The sequence below is a fragment of the Salvelinus sp. IW2-2015 genome, linkage group LG19 (assembly GCF_002910315.2).
Source record: "Salvelinus sp. IW2-2015 linkage group LG19, ASM291031v2, whole genome shotgun sequence".
Classification (NCBI taxonomy): Eukaryota; Metazoa; Chordata; class Actinopteri; order Salmoniformes; family Salmonidae; genus Salvelinus; species Salvelinus sp. IW2-2015.
This window is the reverse complement of record NC_036859.1, coordinates 1,110,841-1,130,160: the sequence shown is the minus strand read 5'-3', so window position 1 is coordinate 1,130,160 and position 19,320 is coordinate 1,110,841. Positions and strand designations below refer to the sequence as shown.

Here is a 19,320-nt window from a genome sequence, read left to right as displayed (position 1 = left end):
GATTAAGAAATAGGACGTGTTGGAGTGTTGGCATTGACTAAATCCAGTAGAATAGAATACAGTATACACATATGAGATGAGTTAAACAGTATGTAAACATTATTAAAGTGACTAGTGTTCCGTTTCTAAAGTGGCCAGTGATTCCATATCTATGTACAGTATACAGGGCAGCAGCCGCTAAGCTGCAGGGTTGAGTAGCCGGGTGGTAGCCGGTTATTGATGGCTATTTAACAGTCTGATGGCCTTGAGATACAAGCTGTTTATCAGTCTCTCGGTCCCAGCTTTGTCTGTCAATTGGGCATCTGTAAAAGTTTCTGAGGGTCTTAGGGGCCAATCCAAAGGTCAATGTGGATAGGGGCGTGCTCCCTCGGCTTTTTCCTGAAGTCCACGATCAGCTCCTTCATTTTGTTGAGGGAGAGGTTATTTTCCTGGCACCACTCTGCCAGGGAACTCACCTCCTCCCTGTAGGCTGTCTTGTCATTGTTGGTAATCAGGCCTACTACTAATCCTTGACCTGTCATCCTGTCATACACATCACGTACTGTATATTAYGTGCACCCACACAGACACAAAAATACAGATACAGTAATTGATATTTGACACGATGGCTGAGTTTCTGTCCCGTTTGGCCTCGCTGTTTGGGAAGCCTCTGAGAACACACTGACTGACACACATGCTGCGTTGAAAATAGCACCTTATTCCTTTCATAGTGCACTACTTTTAACAAGAGCCCTATGGAACCTGGTCAAAAGTAGTGCACTATAATGGGAACATGGTRCCATTTAGGACATACACTCTGACACACAGTCTATCTCTGGAGCCCTGGACMCTACAGCCTACAGATTGACCAGTACTCCGCTAAGAACAGCCAAACGTCACAGGAAAAGGACGCTACAAAATAATATAAAAACCCTCCTGATAACTCTGCCGYGACGAGAGCTGAGTAATACAGGTCATATGGGTCTTACTGCCAGGAGATTACTGCCTGCCTGGCCACAGTCGGGTCTGCGTCCAAATAGGCACCCTATTCCCAATCTAGTGCACTACTTTTGACCAAAGCCTTRTGGGCCCTGGTCGAAAGTAGTGCACTATATAGGGAATATGGTTCCTTTTGGAAAGCAGCAGTTTGTGATGAGTAGAGGAGGATAGGATAGGTCTGCTTAATGTTATTACAGTTTAACATGTCATTAAATTAGGGGAGAGCAAGGCCATTTTACACCCGCAGGTGTGGTGGAGAAGGAGGGGTCTTGGCTAGTCTGTCTGCCTGCCTGCCTGCCTGCCTGCCTGCCTGCCTGCCTGTTCTGTCTGTCTGTCTGTCTGTCTGTCTGTCTGTCTGTCTGTCTGTCTGTCTGTCTGTCTGTCTGTCTGTCTGTCTGTCTGTCTGTCTGCTGTCTGTCTGTCTGTCTTTCTGCATGCCTGCCTGCCTGCTGCCTGCCTGCCGCTGCCTGCCTGCCTGCCTGCTCCTATCTACGTGTTTGATTTATAGTATATCTCATAATATTCATTCATTCATCCTAAAAACTGTAACACCAGATACATGTCTGTGTGGCACAAAACGCAAAGCTAGAGATTTGTTGTACCCTTGGTGCTATTTTGGAACAAAATAATTCAACACATGCTTATCATTGGTGCCTATAAAATGTAGCCGCACAGACAATACACATAACTGGATGATTTAAGCAATCAATATGACAACCATGTATTTTCCACCCCGTCATTCCAGGAAATTCCATTGCGAAAAATCGGATCTTCCACATTTCTCCAGGTTTTGACCTATTTGTTTACATCACGTGTTGTAATCCTAAATACTTTCTACGTGTTTAATAAGTCAGTCTGCAATTGTAATCCAGATGCCCCATGCATCCATTTTCATACTAAGGCGGTGTTCCCAATTTCGCTCGTAGCAATATGTCTTTTAAATCCTTCGTGGAGATCGCGTTCACGGCAAACGCTGCAGATGTCGGCTCAGTTACAAATAACCTTTTTAAAGCGCACTCTGCAGTTGAAACGATAACAAAGCGCCCTCCCTGCCCGTTTCTGTAAAATGCTATTGTGATGGGGCTGAAGAAATGTCACCACTTTCAAAATGCATAGACAGAGCCATAGATGCAAGGACTGACCATTCATGATATGGAGTATATATATCAAAATGATAGTTCTAGGCCTGGATTCAATCAGATCAAGCGTTAACCGGAGATAGCTGACACCTGCATAGCTGATGACTTGGTGGTGTCGGAGGTGAAACTGTGTTGGAGCTGTCAAATCGGTGAACAGCCGCCCTTGTGATCGTTGTCACGAAGCCACACACGTCCCACTCATGTTAAAGTGTACAACGAGAAAGTGTAGGCTATATAGAAATAATGGAAAATCATTCAACTAAATCATGAGGATTTCTATCCGCCTAATCAAGGTGTAGATTACTTTTCACATTCCAGTGTTCTAACTTACAAACAAGGCTGCGTGGGATTTCTCTTAATGAGACTCCGTGTAGCCAATGGCAATGTCCGCTTTAGGTATAATGCCAGAAGCCGCTTGTGGATTTGACTGCTCTAWCCCAGTTCCAATCCGGCACCGTCAAAACAGAAGCTATGTGGAYGTCGGCTWAAGCGGATCTGATTGAATCGGGCCCTTAACCATGTTTTGTGGCTAGATAGTGTTTGTTTGCATTTACTTTATTTACAAACATTGGAGTAAAACAAGCTTATATTTCTGGGTTCTGATTGGGTAAGSTCATGAGGCATTTAAGTTATATTTATCAAGAATCATTGGGTACATATAATTAAATAATGAGACCAAAAATGGGTATACAACCGCAGTGCCCCTTTAAAAGTAAGCGTGCTACAGTGTGGTTTCTGATTGAATCCCGGCCTAAAATACTAGAAACCCTCTCACAAGAATTTGTTGACTCTCCCCTCCCCCTAAGATTATAGGATGCATACCTGATAGTGATGATCTGGCCAAAGTCCAACTCGTAGTTGTTAACCTGGGCGATGAAGATGGCCGCCACTGCCTCATAGAGTGCCGTCCCGTCCATGTTGATGGTGGCGCCCACGGGGAGTACGAAGCGGATGATGCGTCGGTCGATGTGGTTGTTCTCCAGGAGGCACTTGAAGGTTATAGGCAGTGTGGCAGAGCTGAGGAGACAAAGGAGCAGATTGCGTTTTAGATAAGTATTCATTTTGGATTAAACTCGCTCAACTCTATTGTCTTGTAAACTGAACAGGCATTACCATTCAACATTAGTGGTGGGTGGACAGGTGGCCATATTGATTGTACCTATGTGTATGAGTCAAATCAGCATGGTCTGAGGGGTTTTGTCCATTCTAGGGATTCTATTTCTATGATTAGATTAAGGTGAAATGGGCTGTGCTCAACTCTATTTTAGCTGCAGGCAGTCTGTGTTAACTGACAAACTCAGGTAACAGTATTTCACTGAGGAATGGTATTTGAAGATTTTAGTGCTTTCCTTAATGAGTAATATAGTTGCTTGGCATAGCAGCTGCAAGACAACACGGCAAAGGAATTCACTTTTTGTCCTAAATTAWAGACTATATATAGAGTGAAACCCTCTGTATTTTCAAGTATTGTGGCGGCAGCATCATGTTATGGTTATGGTTGTCACCGGCAGAGACTGGGGAGCTTGTCAGGATCAAAATAAATATGAAAAGAGCAAAGCCCATGTCAAAGTTTGAGAAATACCCGCCATAGTCTTCTGAATCCTGGCTTTTTTTCGGGACAATGACACACATTTTAATGCCAAAGACACACCAGAATTGCTTTCCAAGAGGTGTTGCGTGTTCCTTAGTGGTCCAGTCTCAGTCCGGACTTTGCTTGAAAATCAGAGACAWGGTTTGAATATTGCTGTCCATCAATGATTCCCAGCCAAAGTTACTGAGCTTGAGCAATTTTGACAAAAACAATGTATATATGTTGCCCAAGGAGTTGTGCAAAGTTGGTAGAATCGTATTCAAAATGATTCACAGCTGTAAAGGCTGCCGAAGGTGCTTCCACCAAGTATTCTCTCTGGGGTGTGAAGACATACGCAAACAAGACGTCTTTGTTTTTCAATGTTTTATAATTAGAATAATTTTCTATAATTGTCTTTCATTTTGAAAATGTGGAGTAGGTTGTGCAGATCTGTAGGGAAAATATCCAATTGCATTCCTTTTTAGATGACATTTTAATGCAGCAAAATGTGAAAATAGTGCAGTGTGAAAGTCTATACACCCGTTGGACCATCTATTAATGCCTTTTTCAACGGTCCCCCAAGTTGATGTCTCCATGACGAGATCGGGTTGGGGCCATACAGGGGACTCAAGGGTTCCATACCAACAAATGCGATGAGATCTGAGTGAGATCAGAGCCATATGATGATGTTTAGAAAAGATGTGACCACATGTATTAGGTTAGATTAGGGAATGTGACTGGAGCTAGGGTTATGGTTATAGGGTTATGRCTAGGGTTAGTGTTATGGCTGTGGCTGGAGCTAGGGTTAGGGTTATGTCTAGGGTTAGTATTATGTCTAGGGTTACGGCTAGGATTGCGGCTGGAGCTAGGGTTAGGATTGAGCCGTTGTGTGGATATGAAGCTAGGGTTAGGGTTAGGGTCAGTGTTATGGTTGTTGTTGTTTACCTGGACGAGGTTGCCAGGGAGATGAGCAGGGCCTGCAGGATGCCCCTGATGTAGACGATGGGACTCTTCTTTGTGATGAAGAAGTACATGGCTGGTAGGATGAAGAGACCGTGCAGCACCAGCCCCATCACCACGGTGATAGCGTAGAAGCCCAACTTCTTCCCCATGGCCGACGGGTCGTCCATCTCCAGGATCTTACCGGCGACCAGGAACACAATGCCGAAAGGGAAGTACCTGCGGTGGACCAGGAAATTAAGAGTTGTTTACATTGTAGATTCTCATTGTAGGTCMTTTTTTTTTACTCAAACAGGCTAGTTTTTTAACAGAGCTGGCTCTAGCCTTTTGGGGGGCCTAAGCGAGATTTGGTTGGCCCTGCTCTTGACGGTGGAGAGAAACATTTTGATTTTTAAGTTAATTTCCTGCAATTCTACACATTTGCGGTGTACAGAAAATGTGGCAGTTTTAAAGCAAGATTTCTGCAGTTCTACACATTTTGCTATGAGGCGGAGAGACATTTTGTGAGAATACTCCTGGTAATTTTATAAAACATGTCAGGCAATTCTATTCATTTCGCCATGGGGCAGAGATCATTTTTTTAAACAGTTTTACATCTAATTTCCTGCAATTCGACCCATTTTGCCATGCGTTGAAGATATGTATTTTTTACACCTTTGCCATTACTTATGCCATGTTAATGATATCTGAGTTAGAGTGACAAACCAAATAAATGGGGCCCACCTGAAGGTCAGGGCCCCTGGGAACGTGCMCTCTGTGCCTGGTCGGTGGTCAGCCATGATTACTACAAGTTTAGACAGCTGGCTAGACTTAACTTACCAATATATATTTTTAAGGCTGACATGGCTAATTGAGTGACTGTCAGTGACTGACATAACAAGAGAAAAATTGCTGATCCACAACCAAATGTTGATCTTGCACCTTGTGCATTCTACTATTCTAACTCAACAGTAAGTTGAGACMCCGACTGAGTTCCTTATTTTTTGTGAGGGGCCTCTAGCTCTTACCAGATCACTATGGCGACAATCTTCAGGACAGCCTCGTTCAGACTCTGACAGAAGTTGACCAAGGCGCTGCCATTAGGCCCCATTCTTCCCAGCATGATACCTGGAGAGACCAACACCAACAACAACACATGGTGTTAGACTGAGACAACATGGACACCAAACCGTGGGCCAGATTGATTTGCTAATAGTTTGTGCTTTTACTATAGGGAATTGATAGACATTGAGGAAAGAACTAAAGTGTAAAGTAAAGTTTAACTAGATGAAGGGCAAGGATGATGGTGATAGTGTCGATGATGTCACTCAAACATAATGACACTACAAGGCAGTGTGCCTTAGGGGGTGTGTGTGTTTGTGTGTGTGCATGCATGCGKGCACGTCRGTGTGTGCATTTGTTAGTGGAACTGTCCCTCACCCATAATGACATCACAGGGTGTCTGGGGGGTTAGGGTTAGAGTTTAGAGTTCAGAGGTCAGTGATGACGTCACTCACCCATGGTGGCGGAAAAGATGACGATCCCCAGKACGTTCATGCCATCGCTGGTCCCGGGCAGTGTGCGCATCTGGATGTCAGGCGGAGGTGTCAWGTCCAGGGAGAAGTTCTGGATRTCGGTSCCGTTGTCGTCCTGGACACCGTAGATATAGACCCTCCGGGTGGTGCTCTCCATCAGGGAGGTTGCCACCGTGGGTGGGGGGGCCTTCATGATGGGGATACTCCTGGTACGGTACTAATAAGACCAGATGTATACATGAATATCATATTCAAGTATTCAACATATACTGTATWAAGCTCTCTGTCAGGGCAGCTGCCACTTTGGGCAAGGGGGCTTCATTATGAGAATACTCCTGGGACGTTACTAAAGTAACAAGACCAGATATATACTTAGTGTACAAAACACCTTCCAAATATCAGAACAGCCTCAATTCATTGGGGCATGGACTCTACAAGGTGTCGAAAGCGTTCCACAGGGATGCTGGCCCATGTTGACCTCAATGCTTCTCACAGTTGTGTCAAGTTGGCTGGATGTCCTTGGGTGATGGACCATTCTTGAAACACACGGGAAACTGCTGAGCGTGAAAAACCCAGCAGCGTTGCAGTTCTTGACACAAACTAGTGCGCCTGGCACCTACTACCGTACCCTTTTCAAAGGCACTTACTTAAAACTTTTGTCTTGCCCATTCACCCTCTGAATGGTACACATACACAATCAATGTCTCAATTGTCTCAAGGCTTAAAAATCCTTCTTTAACCCTTCTTTAACCCTCTTCCCCTTCATCTACACTAATTGAAGTGGATTTAACGTTAAACGTTAAAGTGTCATCAATAAGGGATCATAGCTTTCACCTAAATTCACCTGGTCAGTCTATGTCATGGAAAGAGAGTTCATAATGTTTTGTACACTCAGTGTATATACAGTATATATACAATATATACATTAATGTCATACTGAAGTATCTAACATGTTATSTGTAGATAGATATACAAGCTAAGCATGATGATGGTACGTGTGTGAAAAAGAGTCGGAATTAGTTAAATATACTGTACTGAATGCATTCCGGTCAACGGTCACCCATAATTTGGTGAATTTGTATTTCAAACATACAGACTTCCATTCAAATAATCTCATGAATCTCCTATTATCGGCATTTCATGCTTTGGCACTCGTCCTAAAACCCTTTAGGATACTAAAATGGAAACGGTTACATTTCTACTACATACAGTATGATAATGTCATACTGCTCACCTGTTGGAAAGTTGCTTGGACCAAGTTGGCTGGGAACATGTTTCTGGAAGGGAAGAATATAGAAAAGTGTTCAACTCTGTAGCCGGCTGACAGGTTTCAGAAATTAAAGTGTTGAAATAACTGAAAAAGCATGATTCACAATTTTTCAATCAAACTTTTTCATGTGATGTTCAAATCTGTGACTTTCCAATAACAGACATGGAAGCACAGAATGTTCCAAATGAGGAGTCAGAGAACTTGACCGCATCCAAAAGCTTTACACTTTATTTATAACCTTTTTTTGTACACCACTTCTCTCTTTCACATCATCTTGTGGATAACCAGAAACGTTGTACACAATGTGTACAGTAGTAGCATTTTCAGTAGAACACATAATAGTAGCAATGCCAAGAGTGTCTAAAGCGGTCATCAAGGAAAAGGGTGGCTACTTTGAAGAATCTAAAATCTAAAATGTATTTTGATTTGTTAAACACTTTTTTGGTTACTACATGATTCCATATGTGTTATTTCATCGTTTTGATGTCTTCATTATTATTCTACAATATAGACAATAGTAAAATAAAACCCTTGAATGAATAGGTGTGTCCAAACTTTTGACTGGTACTGTATACCGAAGGGTCTAGCCTGCTTGAGAGTCTGCACGTCACCACTTGGTACTGTATCTATATGTGTTCTAAGATAGCTTATTGTGATTATWAAGTGGCTTATAGGACTTATGAGTTGTTTATAGCAACCACAGTCCAAGCTTTAATTTAGGTCTATCTTAGCCAGAGATGTAAAGTTAAAACCTACGCMTAATGCTATGTGTATAGTGTAAATAACATTTACCAATAGACCTACTAAATTATGAACGTATAGTCAATCAAAAGAGTTACTCTTTAAAYGAGGAATGCATTTACTCAAATCAACTAATCAACGATTTATTAGTCACCAATTAATTGACACTCAAACAATTACTTTGTACAAAAAAATACATTATACATGACAGTATAAGACAGAGTAAATGACTCTCAACTGATAAGAAATACACGTGTCTTTTAATGGAGCTTGCRAAACAAGTTCTCAGTTAAACCAAAGGAGACTCTGACCGTTTGAATGTTATGACCAGACAACAGGAATGTGCCGGTCAACCCAACATACAATTTTGACCCGGTGTCTCTGAACATACTTAATATACAGCTCTTGAAACAATCCAAGCGCAACAATTTAATTCACATAATTACATTCACAACCTCAGGTCCAGTTTTAATCACTTTCAGCCTTGGAAGGCACCAGGAGACAAATGGAATCTGYACTTTGCGGGAATGTCCCTCCCAGGGCTGGAGGTGCGAGCTCGGGATGAGCGTCGCTATTTGAAATGCAAACATATGGCCAGTGCTAGAGGCATCACTACAGACCCTGGTTCGATTCCAGGCTGTATCACAACCGGCCGCGATTGGGAGTCCCATAGGGCGTCGCACAATTGGCCCAGCGTCGTCCAGGTTAGGGTTTGGCCGTGGTAGGCCGTCATTGTAAATAAGAATTTGTTCTTAACTGACTTGCCTAGTTAAATAATGATTCAATAAACATTTAAAAAAAKATATGTATATAGTGCAATAATAAACAACATGCTCGCTAAACATTTGTAAAATTCACTGTATAAATATAATGTGATTCATTTGTTGATTGATGGTTAAGAAAAAAACAAAAAAGGATTATTTAAAATAAAAATACTGAAATAGAGTATTGAAGTGCAGTATATTTAATCACCAGGTCATGCCTGTAAACTGTGTAGGTGACCAATAAATTGGATTTGAATATGACTTGATTTACAGTCGATTCCATTACTAAGTCATCCGTTCCGGTCCTCTGTGAGAGTCGAGCATGCCAATAAACCACTCCGATAATCAAACCCAGTGTGGATCAGAACGAAACACTGACCTCAATGCCACTAATTACACCCACACCATTACACACGTTCATACACACATCACATTAAAACACACACACACACACACAAGTTCACGACCGCAAGCACACACATACTTGGACACGCAGACGCACGCATACACCTCGCACCAACACGCACAAAAAGAGGCGCGCCAACATAAGCACGTATATACACTGGCATGATAGATGAAGGCAGGGAGGGAGGGAGGCTCGAAAGCTTTAGGGTAAATCCTGAGCACAGCTGTCCTCTGGGATAAACCCCCCCCCCCACACCCCACACAGCAACAACAAGGACAGGCAGGATCCCTCCTCCTGTCCTCACGTTCGTGTGCCATAGCTGCTGCCTAGGTAGATACCAGGGTTTGGGTCGATCACAATTCCACAAGTTCCTTATTGAAAAGCATTCAAGTGAATTGGAACTGGAATTTCAGTGTACTTCCAGAATGAACGAGAATTGAAATGGAATTGASTTCAACCCTGGTTGAACACGGGTCCTTTCCCCAACRCATTTTCAAAATGTCAAAGGGCTTAGCGCTCACTTTTCATTTGATCATTTCTCAAGTTGAAAAAGAMCCCATAAATAATTGTGCGGTTACCCTCTGCATCAGTTCCCTGTGTTTAACAGCATGTAACAGGCTAATGCACATGCTCAGCTCTAATCAAAATACACCTGAATGAGTACCACCTGTACTTACACAATGACAATAAAAGATAGTCAGTCTTCCGTAATCAGTTACACTTAATAGTAATAATGTAGTAATAAAGTGCCATTGTCTGAGTAGAGTCTCTCACATGAGGACTCTGTGTGTAGGTAAGGGCCACAGAATCCCTCAGTCTGGCTTAACATACACTTTTTCACGTCATAAATCTGATTACCCGTTACAATTTTTTGATGCAGGACAGCCCATGACAAGGTCAAAAATGTACACGTTTGTGAACAAACACGTATGCCAACTTACTGTCTTTTTTTATTTATTACGTCTACTATAACATATGGTAAATGTTTGTTAATCATTAATACTAAGCGATAATAAAGTAATAATAAAGTGCATTTGTCTGTGTAGTAAAGCCTCCCTAAGAGATGTCCCTGTGTGTAGGTAAGGGTCACAGGCCTGTGACTGGGAGCTGTGTAGGGCCATAGGCCTGTGACTGGGAGCTGTGTAGGGCCATAGGCCTGTGACTGGGAGCTGTGTAGGGCCACAGGCCTGTGACTGGGTGACTAAGTGCATGTGACAGTGGCCCACTGACCGACTGTTATGGTCATACACACTGTGATGCTCTGAGCCAGTCTAGCATGTCCCTGTGTCTAACCCTAACCCTAACCCCACCCTCCATCCCTCACCTGGTTAATTCGCTTAGCTGTGACCCACTGACAGAGGAGGCATTAGGCTTTACATCCTGTGCGTGTTCGTGTCACTGAAACACACATGCATGCACACACACACACACACTCTGTGAGACTGAGATGGCACATGACACAGCACACATGGTTAACCACCAGGGTGGCTGGGTGAGAGACAACCAAACGCTGGAGATTTGCACGCACGGTAGAACATCAGAGTATGTACAAAAAAATWATAATTATACCACGATGCTGGATACTAAATTCCTCAGAACAAAAACAGTAACAAACGCAGCTGGGGGCAGCCAGTGGTGCAGTTTTGCCTATCGCGAACCTTAGCTTTAAAAGAGCAGTTATATTGTCAGTTAAGCAGTTCATAGCTTAATATTTTCCAAATATAGGCCCTGGCCTTATATTTCCAAATATTTTTTCAAATATTACCAAAATATCTATGGCACAGTTGAATTAAACAGTTCAAAACTCTCACCGGAGAAATGTGAAAAGGATTGGTCTGGGTTAAATGTTGTCTTGGGAAGCTACAGTACCAAATGATTTATCCTCTCTGCAGTGATGGTGAACAGAGGTTGAACCAGAGACATTATATGTTTTCTATGTACATGATTGGGTTGAACTGAGGCGACAGAGGTGGTCATAAAGTTGAAGTCGGAAGTTTACATACACCTTAGCCAAATACATTTAAACTCAGTTTTTCACAATTCCCGACCTTTAATCCTAGTAAAAATTCCCTGTCTTAGGTCAGTTAGGATCACCACTTTATTTTGAGAATGTGAAATGTCAGAATAATAGTAGAGAGAATGATTTATTTCAGCTTTTATTTCTTTCATCACATTCCCAGTGGGTCAGAAGTTTACATACACTGAATTAGTATTTGGTAGCATTGCCTTTAAATTGTTTAACTTGGGTCAAACGTTTCGGGTAGCCTTCCACAAGCTTCCCAACAATAAGTTGGGTGAATTTTGGGCCCATTCTCCTGACAGAGCTGGTGTGTAGGTCTCCTTGCTCGCACACGCTTTTCAGTTCTGCCCACACATTTTCTATAGGATTGAGGTCAGGGCTTGTGATGGCCACTCCAATACCTTGACTTTGTTCTCCTTTAGCCATTTTGACACAACTTTGGAATATGTTGGGGTCATTGTCCATTTGGAAGACCCATTGCGACCAAGCTTTAACTTCCTGACTGAGTCTTGAGATTTGCTTCAATATATCCACGTAATTTTCATCTTCAAGATGCCATCTATTTTGTGAAGTGCACCAGTCCCTCTTGCAGCAAAGCACCCCCACAACATGATGCTGCACCCCGTGCTTCACGTTGGGATGGTGTTCTCGGCTGCAAGCGTCCCCCTTCTTCTCCAAACATAACAATGATCATTATGGCCAAACAGTTCTATTTTTGTTTCATCAGACCAGAGGACATTTCTCCAAAAAGTACAATCTTTGTCCCCATGTGCAGTTGCAAACCGTAGTCTGGCTATTTTTATGGCGGGTTTGGAGCAGTGGCTTCTTCCTTGCTGAGCGGCCTTTCAGGTTATTTTAAAAATATATATATATTTCACCTTTATTTAACCAGGTAGGCTAGTTGAGAACAAGTTCTCATTTGCAACTGCGACCTGGCTAAGATAAAGCAAAGCAGTTCGACACATACAACAACACAGAGTTACACATGGAATAAACAACATACAACAATAATTCAGTAGGAAAGTCAATATACAGCATGTACAAATGAGGTAGGATAAGGGAGTAAGGCAATACATAGGCCATGGTGGCGAAATAATTACAATATAGCATTTAAACACTGGAATGGTAGAATGTGCAGAAGATTAATGTGCAAGTAGAGATACTGGGGTGCAAAGGAGCAAGATAAATAAAAACAGTATGGGGATGAGGTAGATTGGATGGGCTATTTACAGATGGGCTATGTACAGGTGCAGTTGATCAGTGAACTGCTCTGACAGCTGGTGCTTAAAGCTAGTGAGGGAGGTAAGAATCTCCAGCTTTAGTGATTTTGCAGTTATGGCGATATAGGACTCGTTTATTGTACATAGATTACTTTTGTACCTGTTTCCTCCAGCATCTTCACAAGGTCCGTTGCTGTTGTTCTGGGGTTGATTTGCACTTTTCGCACCAAAGTACGTTCATCTCTAGGAGACAGAACGCGTATCCTTCCTGAGCGGTATGATGGCTGCGTGGTCCCATGGTGTTTATACTTGCATACTATTGTTTGTACAGATGACCCACTGGAATTGTGWTACAGTGAATTATAAGTGAAATAATCTGTCTGTAAACAATTTTTAGAAAAATTACTTGTCATGCACAAACTAGATGTCCTAACCAACATGCCAAAACTATAGTTTGTTAACAAGAAATTTGCGGAGAGGTTAAAAAACTAGTTTTAATGACTCCAACCTAAGTGTATGTAAACTTCTGACTTCAACTGTATATAGGAAACACTAATGATCCATTAGCTGGAGCGTTGACACGGTGGCATTGGATGGAAAAGAGAACAAACAAAGAGATTAAAAATGCTGCTTTTTAATGATTTTTAATAACGCATCAAAGATGCACTCTCGAACTTTTGCATAATTTCAGCCAGTAGTTTTGAAAGTGGTGTTCACGAGCCAAAAGTGGTCCCCGTTTTTTGTGTACTACGTCATCAAATTGTGTACGGCGTCATCCATTTCGAATGATTTGTTACGTCCTTCAATTTTTTATAAAAAAATTTGGACGATATGTTACGAATCCAMTTAGCACTATATCTTACACATTTCTTGTGCTTAAGATCTTGGAGTGCATAMGGCATTTTGAGGGCCATGGTTATTTGCTAAATGGCCTACATCCCAAATGGCACCCTATCCATAGGAACCAATGGTAATTATATTCCAAGGCTCTGCTGAGGATTGTTGTTGTTAACTGAAGAGGTGAAGCTAAGAGCTGGAAGCCCCTTAGCTGCCTGCTACAMTCTCCACACGGAACGCACATGCACACATGCACGCACACACTCACGGACACACGCATGGTTTTATCATTTATCATATCAAATCATTTTTCTAAAGCCTGCCTCAAACAAATTCTTATGAAGGGGAGGTCTCTTAGTGAGTGAGGTCTAGAGGGTCTTGGGAATCTGCAGTTGCCAGGTTACTGTGTAAAACCCTTGTAAGAAATGTTGCTTTTATAAAAGTCACTATGTAAATACATTTGATTTATTGAACAGCAAAGCCTTTAGCATGTCAACAGTCACAGAGTACAGAGGCTTGAAGAGGAACTGGCAAAGTAATAGCAATATTCCTGTCTAGAATATGTTTTGCACTGGRGAAACAAATGTTTATTGTAAACGTGACAAATATAACCCCTCAACATTGGAACCCTTGAACAATTGAACCTTCCCTGTAGGCTGATTTTAGAACGATTCAATTCAGTAGGACACGCAACAACAAAGGTCAAAGGTCAATGTAATGATCTTCTTCCTGTCTCTTACCGAATCAGATCAAGCAGGGCATCAGCGGAGCTCATGATTGGCTTGCCGCTGTCCTCGTTGTCCTCCTTCTGGGCGGCGCCCCCTGGGTGGATGATGGTAACCATGAGGATGCCCACCACCACCGCCACAAAGGTGGTCCACAGGTAGTAGGAGACGGTCATGATGCCCAGGCGGCTGGAACACTTGGCATCCAAGGCTGCTAGCCCCGACATCAAACTGGAGAGAGAGAGAGAAGAGAAAAAGAATGGTTAGGAAGTGAAATAGCCAGGCAGATCATCACAGGGAGAGAAGACAGAGAGAAACAGAATGGTTAGGGGCACTTGGTAGACAAACACCCCACGTCTTACTGGACAGAGGACCACCCAGAGACCCCTACCAGACCACCAAGGAGCCCCAAGCCCCCTCAATTCCACACCAGACCCAGCGCACCCCACAGGCCCTACCCACCACCAGAGCATCACCACTTCCATCGGCACAGCCAGACTGGACCGGGCCCAGCCTACTGCCCCACACCAGACCACCACCTCTACCAGACCAGAAAGGCAGCCCCCCCGGCCCAGATCTGGCCACCCTCCACGGGGCCCAACAGCAGGACCAGCGCAGCTACGCTGAGGCCCTCAGAGGAAAGGAGAACTCTGGAGGATTGAGTGAGATTAAACAGCTCCTCCAGTATATCTGCACTAAACTCCACTCAACGCACACGCATACACTGCTATACTAAGAGTTTACTTGTTCAATAGAAAGAAGGAAAAAAGAAAAAGAGAACACGTTTGCTGTTATTGTGGATGGAATTTATATGTTTAAATGAATGATTAGAATGTTCCACCCTGAAACTATATAACTGTATGTAATTGATTAGAATCATCAATGAAATACAATTAGAATCATCAAATTATTATTAATGATGCGTGTAGTCTTAATCAGGAAAATTATAAGAAATGATGTGTGTAGTTTTACTCAGAATTAGGGTAAAACAATATAACAATATGTCTCTAAAGTGTCTTAAACACAGACAGTCTGAGCAAGATTCGGTGCCGACCGTGGCTAGGGGCCACTGAGAGATTTGGGAAAGGACAGGGAGTGCTTCTCACGGTCCCTAATCTTTGTCGGCTGGGTAGTGGGACAGTGTGTGCGTAGGATACCTAATGTTTGTGCGTGAAAGTATGTGCGTAAGAAGCTAGTATAAAATGAATGGTTTTGTACAACTAATTARCGCTCTCGTGAATAAACATTTTGACGATCGTAGCTGGGCCTCCGTCTGATTCATTTAACCAGTATCTTATAAATTCTGGGTCGCAGACCGAGTAGTKAATTGAATTGGGTTTATGAACATTGAGAACCTAATTCTCTTGTCAGTTATCCATTGTTTATCTCACTCCTAACAACTTAGCAGTTACTGTATTTTTTACTGTGCTATTCTTTCTTAATTGCTACGTGAAATCACTATCAGWTAGCATGTGAAACATTCAGGGCCTAAACTTGTCAATCTTTGGACTGAAGAGTTTACCACTGAAAAGTTGTTGATGTCATCATTCTGCAGGAGACATGGTGTAAGGCTGACATTGTCACTCCCTGTCCCACAGGCTACAGAGAGGTAATTGTGCCGTCACAGAAACACAGATCTGTCAATAGAGGTAGAGACTCTGGAGTATTGATCATTTGGCACAAACCCAAACTACAAAATCTAATTGATCGCCTCAAAATGGCCATATGACATATGGTTAAAACTGAAAAAGTAACTTGTACTGACAGAAAAAGATGCGTTACTTTGTGCAATATATATCCCCCCCTCAGAATCCCATATTACTCAGAGGAGATATTCCCCACCATTGAGGAGGAGATGCCATTTCCAGGCACAGGGAAATGTGCTGATCTGTGGGGACACACATGCGCTCACAGGCACACTATCTGACCTAACGACCACACGAGGGGACAGCTTTATTACAGGTCATACTGTTTCTGTCTTAATCTGCCCCATAGAAACAACAGTGACAGCACCATCAACAAAAACGGAAGGGATTTGTTGCAGCTCTGTCAAAGCCTGAGTCTGTACTTTGTTAATGGTAGGTTACGGGGGGACTCTTTGGGGAKATTCACCTATTACTCACCTCTTGGCCACAGCACAGTAGACTATATGATTACAGACATTGACCCTTTCTCTCTTAGCTAATGCACCATCAAGCCACTAACAACTCTGTCTGACCACGGACAAATGACCTTGTTCCTCAAAAGTACAGACTTGGAAACAACCACACATTCACAGCCCAGAAAGCTGTGCAACTTCAGAAATTCATACAGATGGGCCCAAAACAGCACAGAAGAATACCAGAAGGCAACCAGTAACCAAAAAATCCAAACACAAMAACTTTCTAGATACCACATACACTCATTATTAGAAACTTCAGGCCCTCAAATTGAAGAAGCATGCGGACCTGATGGTTTCCTAAATGAGATGCTCAAATTCACTAGTGCAAAAWTTTTATTGGCTAAAACTKTTTCATTTGATCCTGAGTGTAGGTTCATMYGTAATCAAGTACTCATAACCCCAATCTTTAAGAACGGAGACAAATTTGACCCTAACATTTACAGAGGCATTTGTGTGAACATTAACCTGGGGAAAGCACAATGTCTTGAGTAAAAGCCTAATTGTATTTATACCAAAACATTGCATGACCGATCATATTTACACCCTACACGACCTGATAGATAAACATGTCCACCAAAGTTACGCTTACTTTGTCGACTTCCATAAAGCATTTGATTCTATTTGGCATACAGGACTGTTCTACAAAGTTATTAAAAGTGTTGTAGGTTGGTAAAACATATGACATAATTCAATCAATGGCAATACTGGCAATACGTGCAGCATCAAAATTGGCAAGAAAATAACCAAATTCTTTAACCAGGGGTGGGGCCTTCGCCAGGGTTGCATTCTGAGCCGCTCGCGCTTCAATATTTACATCAATGAATTGGTCGCTATTCTAGAAAAATGTTCAGCCCCTGGTGTTAGTCTCCACAATTCAAATGTTAAATGCCTGCTCTTCACAGATGACCTGTGCCTGCTGTCACCCACAATACATGGCCTACACCAGAACCTGGACCTGCTAGAGCGGTACTGCCAAACCTGGGCCCTTGGAGTAAACCCCAAAAATAATGATTTTCCAGAGAAGATCCAGGTCTCAGGGAATTTGACCAAAGGTATCAATTGGTACAAAATATATCACTACAATTACTTAGGTTTAAATAGAAGCTCAACTGGACACCTAAATGAGGCAGTGAATGAACAGAGAGAGAAAGTGCAACTCCTCCCCTTTGGCAGTTCTATCTTGACGGAAAGTGTTATAGTTGGGTATGAAATCTCAGAATTTTTGGTGGCCTTCCTAAGCCAGGATTCGGACACGGCAAGGACATCAGGGTTGGCAGAGTGTGCTAAAGCGGTGAGTAAGGCAAACTTAGGGAGGAGGCTTCTGATGTTGACATGCATGAGGCCAAGGCTTTTTCGATCACAGAAGTCAACAAATGAGGGTGACTGGGGACATGCAGGGCCTGGGTTTACCTCCACATCACCCGAGAACAGAGGAGTAGTAGGATGAGGGTGCGGCTAAAGGCTATCAAAACTGGTCGCCTAGAGCGTTGGGGACAAAGAATAAAAGGAGCAGATTTATGGGCGTGGTAGAATAGATTCTGGCATAATGTGCAGACAGGGGTATGGTGGGGCGTGGGTACAGCGGAGGCAAGCCCAGGCACTGGGTGATGATAAGAGAGGTTGTATCTCTGGACATGCTGGTCTCAATGGTGAGGTCACCGCATGTGTGGGGGTGGGACCAAGGAGGTATCAGAGGTACGGAGAGTGGAACTACAGGGTCCATTGCAAACCAAAACAATGATAATGATAACTAGCCTGAACAACAGTATGCAAGGCATATTGATATTTGAGAGAACATACAATAAGGCATAAAGTGATTGCAGGTCTTGATTGGGAGAGCTAGCTAAAACAACAGGTAAGATAACAGCAGCAATAACAGGGTGCTAGTCTAACACAGCAACAACAGGTAAAAATGGCGACGACTAGGCAGAGAGGGTCGGATTAACTACACACAGATCCTGAGTTAAAGCACAGAGCCGACAGATAAACACAAATAAACAGAATGAGTACCGTGAATTAATGGACAGTCAAGCATGCATCAGCTATGAGCCAAGTGATCATAGTGTCCAGGGGGCAGCCGTAGATGGAGCAGGGAGGCCTCCACTAAGCTAGCACGCGGCGTTTAAAGTTAGTAGCCCGGGGTGGTCTGCTCAGACGGAGGGGGTCTGCTCAGACGTGGTCGTGTCGAAGAGAATCCAAGCCAGATGGCGATGGCGAAAGAGAGGTTGTGAATTGTAGAATTGGTGTTGCTAACTGGTGCTAGCTTCGTGGCAGTGGCGCTAGCAGCGCTAGCTGCAAGCTAGCTGTGAGGATCAGAAGTAGTGGCTCAGGGATTACGGCAGGAATCCGGCGTTGTTGTCGAGAGACAGTCCGATGCTGGTAAATTGGTGAGTAATATCCAGGCTAATAACAGGGCTGGTGTCTGTGCAGAAGGTAAAAGCTACTAGCAGCGGCAAAAAAAAAAAATTGCTAATTAGCTTGTAGCTGGTATTGTAGCCCAAGAATTCGCTGGTAGACCTCTTCAGCTAGCCGGCAGATGGGCTAGCTCCAGGCTAGCTCAAGCTAACTGGTGCTTGCTTCGGGACAGAGGTGTTAGCCAGTAGTAGCCACTCGGTTGCAGCTAGCTAGCTGTGATGATACGGTGTAATTGTCCAGAGCTTGCGTCAGGAATCCGGTGATGTGGTAGAGAAAAAGCAGTCCTATATGCTCTGGGTTGATATCGCGCTTGCAGACTGGCAGGTATTGGCCCGGTATTGAAGCTGGCTGTGTCCGAGTTGAGGGTGAAGACCGCAGCAGTGGCTAACTGACTACTAGCTAGTAGCTAGTTATCTGGCTAGCTTCTGATTGGGGTTACGGTTCTAAAGTATAAAAAAATAGCAGGTCCGACCACATTGGTGAGCGGAATGTAGAATGTATATTCAGTTCCTAGATGGAAAGTGAAATTAAAATATATACGAAATGTACACGAAAAATACGAAGACTATTTACACGGGACAGGACATGACAAAACCACGT

General features: G+C 43.1%; 1 protein-coding gene across 1 annotated transcript in view; it reads right to left on the bottom strand.

The window, feature by feature from the left end:
- LOC111979528 (excitatory amino acid transporter 5) overlaps positions 1-19,320 on the bottom strand; it is a 72,582-nt gene that overhangs the window by 10,928 nt on the left and 42,334 nt on the right. The window contains exons 3-8 of the mRNA XM_024010123.2: positions 14,160-14,375; positions 7,396-7,438; positions 6,144-6,378; positions 5,655-5,754; positions 4,633-4,866; positions 2,940-3,134 (exon numbers count right to left, since the gene is read on the bottom strand). Of these exons, the coding sequence (XP_023865891.2) occupies positions 2,940-3,134; positions 4,633-4,866; positions 5,655-5,754; positions 6,144-6,378; positions 7,396-7,438; positions 14,160-14,375 (1,023 nt within the window). The remainder of the gene's footprint in view (positions 1-2,939; positions 3,135-4,632; positions 4,867-5,654; positions 5,755-6,143; positions 6,379-7,395; positions 7,439-14,159; positions 14,376-19,320) is intronic.